General features: G+C 41.5%; 1 protein-coding gene across 8 annotated transcripts; it reads right to left on the bottom strand.

The window, feature by feature from the left end:
• Positions 1–376: 376 nt before the first annotated feature.
• Positions 377–2,882, bottom strand: hmga1a (high mobility group AT-hook 1a; the record flags this gene model as incomplete). 8 transcript variants are annotated; one of them, XM_035656840.1, is given in 3 exon segments in its annotated part: positions 377–457; positions 1,495–1,598; positions 2,749–2,882. In XM_035656840.1, coding segments are annotated over 2 exon segments (165 nt in total), but the record flags the coding sequence as incomplete, so codon positions are not given.
• Positions 2,883–8,289: the final 5,407 nt, after the last annotated feature.

An 8,289-nucleotide genomic window follows, 5' to 3' on the forward strand; every position in this document is an offset into this window, starting at 1 on the left:
AAAAAAAATAGAAGAGAAAGAAAAAGTAAGGCAGTAAACCAAGGTCTTTACAATGGGAAAGCCTAGCCAGGCTATTTCTGACACCAGCAGGGGAAGCAGCTAAATTGCAGCCAACCGATATATCACAAGTAACAGCAGGACGTCCTTTTAAGAGGATGAGGTTAGCTACCGTTACAATGTTCATCAAGCAAAAAGGAATCGAGGGTTAGAAAAGGGGAAATGCTTGCGAGAGACCATGCCGCGTGCATCTTCATTGTGAAGCTGCGCCTGTCTTTCTTGGCACGGCTGCCATTCCGGCTCAGGATGCATGTTAGCTGCTGCTGATATCATGACTTGTCGCCATGTGAAAACACGACCGCAGACAGCATTGACTTACTTTGCCCTTGCCGGCTGTCTTGTTTTTGCTGCCCTTCGGCCGTCCTCTGGGCCTCTTTGGAGTAGGGGACCCACTTGGTTCCTGACAATCAAGACACTGAAGTTAGTATACCAAAAACAGCAGAGCAATATATAACACCTTTCTTTAGGGTACGCTATGTTATTAGACAAGAGTATTTGTAGAAAATAGCATGGATACACTTTTACATGCAAGACTCTCATAGACAAAGTTCATAATTCAAGGTCGGTGCAACCACTTCAAAGACTGACAGGTGGTCAGAGCCGCAGGTCGCCATGGTCTGACAGGGAAACAAACGGTTGTCTCAAACTCGCAAGTAAGCTGTTCGTAAAAAACAAACGAGATCACAAATAGCACCGTGACTAAAAACATGCCATTTAGAAACCTAAATGCCGAAAACACTGAGGTGTAGAAAGGGGAATATCTGAGTCAACACTTAGGGGATTACCATCAACTCCACATTGCAAAAGGTAAATTCAGCACGATGGTATCTTGTTCATGTGATAATTCGTAGTGGCAAGCTATGTCATGGCAGACGTGTCTCCTGTTGCATTTCTAGAATGTTTACAACCGCAGCTCGTAGCAACCGAGCAATTCAATACTAAAACATGCGGCGCTGAGTGACAGCTATATGAGCCACTCTGTGTTTCCACTCTGCTATGTCATCCATTACATGACTAGCAGAGGTGGGCCGTGAAGATGGGAGGGTGGGGGGGTTAAAAACAGTTTAAAGGTGTAGGGTTACGGGTTGCTTACAAAACAAGTGAGACGCACAGGAAGTTTGTTGTAGGGTTACTACATTTACACAGATAAGGGGGGGTGAGCAAATGGTCACAAGGGCTCGCTGCAGCCATATCTTGATCCACAGAGGGCTTATGACATGGATATGCATGAGCACCTCACCTGCAATAATATCAACCTGAGCATCAACAGGAACAGATGTGGGCTTTAAAAAAAAAAAAACTTAAATAAGGCTTGCTTTGTTTTTAAATCTGGGTTTCACACCTCCAAAATCCTCCCTACTCTTCATGCATATCCTCATGGCATGCAAACATGAAACAATGACAAAAGTGGGCACTACTTACGTCAGAGGTTTTTACCTGGGGCTGCTTACGGGGTCTTCCACGCCCCCTCTTCTCTGTTGCCTCCTTCTCCTTCGGTGAGACTGTCCCCTTGTCGCTCATGTTTGCTTAGCTTTTCAAACCTGGGGAATAAGAAGAACACAGAAAGCACACCGGTCAGGCTTGGTGCAAGACAAGGCGTCGAGTTCACACACACACACACACACACAGATACATAGATGGATGCAGCACAGAAAAATACCAGGGCAATTAAACGCACTGACCGCAACAACACACCACAAATGACCGGGCTAACCGCGCACCGGTAACGCGGTTAACTCAATTAATCCGCATTTATTTCCAGCTCTATTTCTGTCTCGTTACTCCATTACACAGCCGACGGTGCCTCGCAAACAAGGGATTGACATCAAAACCGGCTCGTATGATACTGCTGGGACTCCGTAGGCGGTCGTGGGCCGCACAAAATCCTGCTAAGAAAGCCCCCGCGTTATCAAAGCCCGCGGCCACGGCCCACAGTGTTTAACGTCAGAGGCTTTGCTGTAGTTGTTGTGGCCAAATAATCGGGCCTTGCTTGCATGGAACTATCTCACAGCATGTCTGCACGCCGGGGCCGTGGAGGGCTCACTACACACACACACAGAGACACACATACACATACAATGGCTGGTGTGTGCTCGGTGGGATTTGCAGGCTAAACGTAGCCTGCATGGATACTCGTATTTCTTTAAAAAAAAAAAAAGGAAAAGAAATTGCAATGTGAGCGAGGTGGTTGGGTTCGTTAGCAGCAGCAGCAGCGGCGGCGGCAGCAGCGGCAGCCCGGGCCAAAGCAACAAAAGACGGGCTTCACATTTAAAGCGTGCAGCCTCCTCTCGCCGGAGCTCTGTAAAATGCATTATAAAAAACGCTTCTGGCTTACCGAGCATGCAAAAGTTTTCACTCGCCCACCGTCGTCGTTTTCTTGCACTCACCTCTATCGCTCGGTTATAACCTCTGCTCTAAATTTAAGACGAAATGTTTCCTTTAAGCCTGGCTGGTTGTACCCGGTTAAAAGCCTTGTGCCGATCTATAGGCTACAGCTTTTATTCGTCAGACATACAGCCCGCCCCTTCCAAATCCCAGCTCATGCCGCGTTTAAGAAAAAAAAAAAAGGGAAGAAAAAGGAAGCAGGAGAAGGCCGGAACAGGGTAGTTATGAATTGGAAAAGGGAAGAAGATAGATTTAAAAGAAAAAGGAAAAAAAAAAAAACTAGAAATAAGCATTTGGATTATTTACCAGCAGGTTGAGAAGTTTGATCCTACGACGTCCTATTAATAGCACGTGTGTCTTGTCTCCTGCAGATAAAGGGGGAAAAAGGCGCCAGCCAGCAGCAGTTTTGGGGCAATTTAAAGAGCCGCCCTCATGGGAGCTGAAACGGGGGAGGGCCACCAACAGTAGAAGAGCTCAACCCCCTCCTCCTCCTCCTCCTCCCCTCCTCCACCTTCACCTCCTCCTCATATTCTCCAGGTTTGATCACAAAACAAAAAAGCATGTGTTATAAAGTTGCAGGATATACTTTCAGCATCAGAAGAAAGTGTTGCTATTCAACTAAATAGTATCTGATGTTGTTTTATGCATCTGCTCGGACAGGACATACCACAGGCTCCCACAGTGAGGGTGAGTGAACTATGACCTCCCCAATGTAAACACAAGCCGGTTTCAAGCTCAGAATGGCATCTCTTGTTATCTCCCTCCTAAAACATTATCATCTATAGAGATGGTAGAAGTGTACTTGAGTAAAAGGAGCAAGACCACAATGTAAAACTGCTCCGTCGCAAAAAGTCCTGCATTCAAAGTGTTAAGTTAAATGATATAAGTCAGAAAAATATACTGACTAACTATACAGTTAGTGTATTTAATGCTGAAAAATGGCCCGTGGAAGTGTTATTCTATAATACTATTACATATATTATTATATTATACTTATATTTATTAGAATTTACTGTTGTATTTGTCTTTAGTTTGAGCTAATTCAAATCTACTTCATATGTTTGCCAGTTTAATCTATAATAAAGCATAATGTTTTATAAACTATGTATATATGTATCTACAGTCTTAATTTGAAAAGTAAGCAAATATAGCTGTCGAATAAATGTCGTTTCCATCTGAAATGTAGTGCAATAGAAATAGCATCAAATGAAAATACCTCAAAGCTTTAATTATTTCACTACTCTTCTGTTGGGATTTCTATATTTACTACATATGACAAATGTATTAAACTAATACATTTACTAAAGGTGGGTAAACATCAGTGTGCAAATAAAACTGTGCTTAAAACATCTAAAGGCGGGGTTTTAAAAATACTGTCATAAGTTCCCCATAAGTTTACTGTAAAAGTTTTTTTTTTTACTGTATATATGTATATATCTATGCTGCTCCCTCTGCCTGAAGTTTTCTGCAGTTAGTTTTAGAAGCCTAAAGAGTAAATATTGTTGGGTATAAAAGCAAAGATTAGGGAAACATTAGACTGCAGGGGTCCCCCTTGTTACTGGGAAGCTGTGTACAAAACTACTTTGTTAATTTGGCCTCCTCTCTGATTGTTTTGGCTGACTAGACTATGCAGAGCAGCCGATAAGGTTGAACACTGAGCAACGTATTGTAGTTCCACTTTGTTATGAAAGACGAAAGTTAAAAACAATCTAATAGACAGTTCTTTCTTGAACCACTACCCAATTGTATCTTCAGGCGTATGTACGTAGCTGCGTGAGCTATGACCATATTTGGGACAATAGTAGATCTCGCGGGTCTAGGTTTGTGTTAAATACGCCTCGACAGGAGAAAACCTTCAGAATTGGGTTGGAATTGCACTTATTGTATTGCTCATCTTATTCTCGTTGGCCGGGCCAAAGTCATCAAGGTCTCTTCTTTGAGCACGAGTGGTTCATCTTCATCAAAGTTTTCCATCACAAAGGTTAGTTTTTATTTGCCTTCCTGTCTTATGAATTGTCTCACAACCCCTTATACTTATCTTAACCCCGGGTTGGGAACCAGTTAGTGTGATTATTGTTTTAGACTGGTTTTATTTATTGCTATAGTTTTATACAGTTCTTGGATTGTTTTATGTAGATTGCTTCTAGGATGAAATGTTTTACCAAATTTTATTAGTTTTTCAAAAATGTGTTATTTTATATCATAATCATATCTCTGTCTAATTGTAAATTGTCACACATTTTGTGTTTTTGTGTTTTCTCATGTTATTTCACCGTTACTTCAGATACATAGATATCCCAAGGGAAATTCCAGCCTTATCTTGGCCAGACCACTTCTGAAACACATTTTTTTTTATTTCAGTGAGGCTTTCCAAGTTGAATAAAGGTTAAATAAAAGAAAATCTCTTTTAAAAGGTACTCTGTGATAGTTAAAGTAAAACATTCTGAATGGAATTTGAATGACTCTGAATAGTTGAGAGGAGAGGACAGAGTTAAAAAAACTTAAATGACAAATTACATGAAATAAAATGTAAAAAAAAAAAAAAGGTTGTTTAATATCTGATGCCACTGAGGAACTGGCAATACCAACGTGTAGTCACATAATTTCAGTAGAAGTTATTAAAATGTATGAAAAAGCCACTCAATTACCCCACTGTAACATTATATGCAAGTGTAAACTTATTTCTACCCTTGAGTAAGCAAATTTATGTGTCCCCAAATCATATGACATAATGTATTCCAAGTTATGGCTCCGGGTCATTTAATAAGTAAAAACAGCTACTTTTCATTCATATAAACATAGGTGGACCCTTCATGTGATGATCTGACCATTTTGAATTTGAAATACACAAACATCTGATGACATCTGAGGGGTGTGGTGGATGCAGAGGAGACGGCGATGTAATATCGAGACACTCCACACTGTGCTCCAATCAAACCACCTACTAGTACTTTCATACGGTGGTTTCTCATGTAAATGAACTGCCCATCTGGAGTTGATGGGTCTTCAATTGAAAACAGATACTGAGGTTGTAGAGTAACTTTAAAGTGGTTGAAACTGGCCATTTGCCTCTCCATTTGTTTTGTCAGGATTTACCTCAAATAACTTGATACAAACAAACACATTAAATTACTTAGTCACCCCAGAACCTTTGTCATCTGCAGATAGCGGACAGATATCGATACACTGTACGTACAGGATGAGAAGAGTGGGAGTTTGGGTGAAAAGGGGATTTGATAGGGCATGAATGGAGAGAGCGCTTTTCTCAATGAGTCCAATGTTTCGCTCAGCATGTGCTTGCCTTGCATGCCACCCCCTTCCCTCCCCATTTCTCACTCTATTCACTTCCTTCCTCTCTATCTTCCACAACTACTTCAGCCCCATCCCCCACACCCTCACACATCTCTGCCATATACCCAGCCCCTCAGTATGTGGATGGAGACAGGGAAATAGGTCCACTCTGTGTGTGTGTATTGGTGTGAGGAATGTTGTCCTTCTCAACCACTGGCACCACCTGGAGACCGATGAGGGGACTGGATAATGTGACTGATCGGAGATAATAAAAAACAAATGTTAGCGTTTCCCATTTAGATATGAAGCAAAATAGTTGGTTACAAATGTTGCAAAATCAGTGCAGACACTGGAAACTGATAACAGAGCAGAACACTGTCTTATATCAAGAGAATATAATTTCAGAGCATAATGTTGTAATGTAGTGCTCTCCTAGAGCAGTTTATCATTTTATGCTTGTTTTGTTTCTTTTGCTTAATGTTGATGATCCCCAACCAGCAAATAACTGTCTATCTTCACTGCACAGATAAAGGTCATGTCAGCAATTTCAATACAAGCCACTTTTGTTCTGTCGCTTTCAAGGACTTATTTTGATTAGTCGTCTTATCAGAAATTTAAAATAAAGTCAACATTTTCATGAAATTCCATTCTCCGTCAATACTCCAACTATTCTTGGCTTTAGGATTTTGAGGAATGAGATTTATTCTGAAATCTTTCATATCAGGATCATGAAAAAACATTTACATCAGTTAGTACATTTGAACTGAAGTCATGCTAAATCAAGAACACCATCCCTTATCACTGACTAATGAATAAATGTTTTCTGTACCGGAGTGACCAGATCTTGACCTATGGCTCAGAAAAAACCACAGAACAAACGGGTGAGTCAGTTTGAATTTAAATGCTAATCAAATCTTACAAGAGACAAACACTTCCACATCAGACGCCCTCTTCAGAGCCGTCTCCTGGCTCGTGAACTCGAGCTCAGCTCAGGGCAGACAGAATCCTATTAACCACTAGGGGGGTCTTGGCCCACTTTGGCATGCCCACCCTTCCCCCCACCTATGTCATCCTGTCCTTTTTTTCCCCTCCTACTATATGCTCATCCGTCTTCGCCTCCAGCATGCTCTGTAGCTCATTCTAGCAATCCATTTTTAGGCGCTGTGTAAACCACAAGCTGCTGCAGCCAAACCAACTAACAGATGTGGACAAAACATCCTATTCCTGCCTGTGCCTGGGTTTCCCCCTTGCTTGTGCTGCTGTTTGCCCTGGATGAGCCTGAACATGACTAACGCACTCATACACACACGCCACTCACATCCTCCCTCTTGTCCTCTAAAGGAGGAGATGGGAGGAGGAGGAGGGGGGGAAGACAGGAGCAAGACAGAGGGACAGGGAGAGAAAATCCACCGGGAGGGAAGAGGAAAAGTGTGGGAGCAGTTGAAAGGCAAGGTGGGCGGAGATGGGAATATGTGTGTGGGTGTCTTTTATACTTATGCGAGGGGGTGGACGGAGGTTAGTGGGCGGGGGATGGGGCCCGGCTGATTTAGTCAGCTCATGAGTAGTATCTGACTCACACAAACACAGGAAGTAGCGCGTGCTGCTTGTTTAGTGAACACAGCACTGTATTTATGTGATACTCCTATAAGCAGGGGATAATAGGAGTTCTTACACTACCTAATTTCACCTCCGTACATCGGTCACTGAGTCAACGCTCCACTCTCCCTTTCAAATAGTTTCATATCCACATCCTGGGATTTTTGGACCGAGATCCAGTGGTGCATCAGTCATACTGTGACTCAAGCGTTTGAAATTTTTAAGGGTGAAAACAGTGCCATATTTGAAACTTCCTTTGGCAACAACAGTCTTAACATGTCAATAGATCTTACTTTTTGTTTTATTTTCATTTTTTTGAATTTGTTTTTCTACTAGAATCAAAAGCTCAGATACTATACTTCGGCTTAGTTTCTTATTCTAATTCATGAAATCATTTTAATCACATCCAGTCCAATCACTCATATATATTATTATCATTATTGAATTATGCATACACTGGAGCTTCTGCTTTACAAAATACTCAAAACATACAACACATTTAGCACTTTAAACATTATTACCATTAAATCTATTCATGGCTGGAGGAAAGTTTTTCTTGCTTGGTGCCTGTACAGGGAGGTCAGACAGAGCAGCACTCCCCAAGCTGATGGCCAGTCTTTACTGCAATAACTTAAATTGTGTAATATTTAATATGTATACTTTCAAACCCTGCTATATTTTGTTAGTATGTCAATAAATCTATTTTTGTTGTGTTTTGCTTCATGTCCTCAAGTTGAATTATTTAGGTACCTGTAGCTGTAGAGGAAGTATCTGTTATCATGGTTACATACAGGATAGTCTGCTCTCTTTACCAATAGGTGGCAGACCCAGATTAGATGATGCATGCCAACACCATGTGACATCTTTGAGAAATAACACCATCTTGTGGTGATACTTTAGTACTATAACAGTACTTGAATGGTGAGGGAAAAAATATCTCCCCTTAAAACATTTCTAACT

This window comes from Morone saxatilis, unplaced genomic scaffold (assembly GCF_004916995.1).
Source record: "Morone saxatilis isolate NCDOM2014 unplaced genomic scaffold, NCSU_SB_2.0 Contig15, whole genome shotgun sequence".
In the NCBI taxonomy this organism is placed as follows: Eukaryota; Metazoa; Chordata; class Actinopteri; family Moronidae; genus Morone; species Morone saxatilis.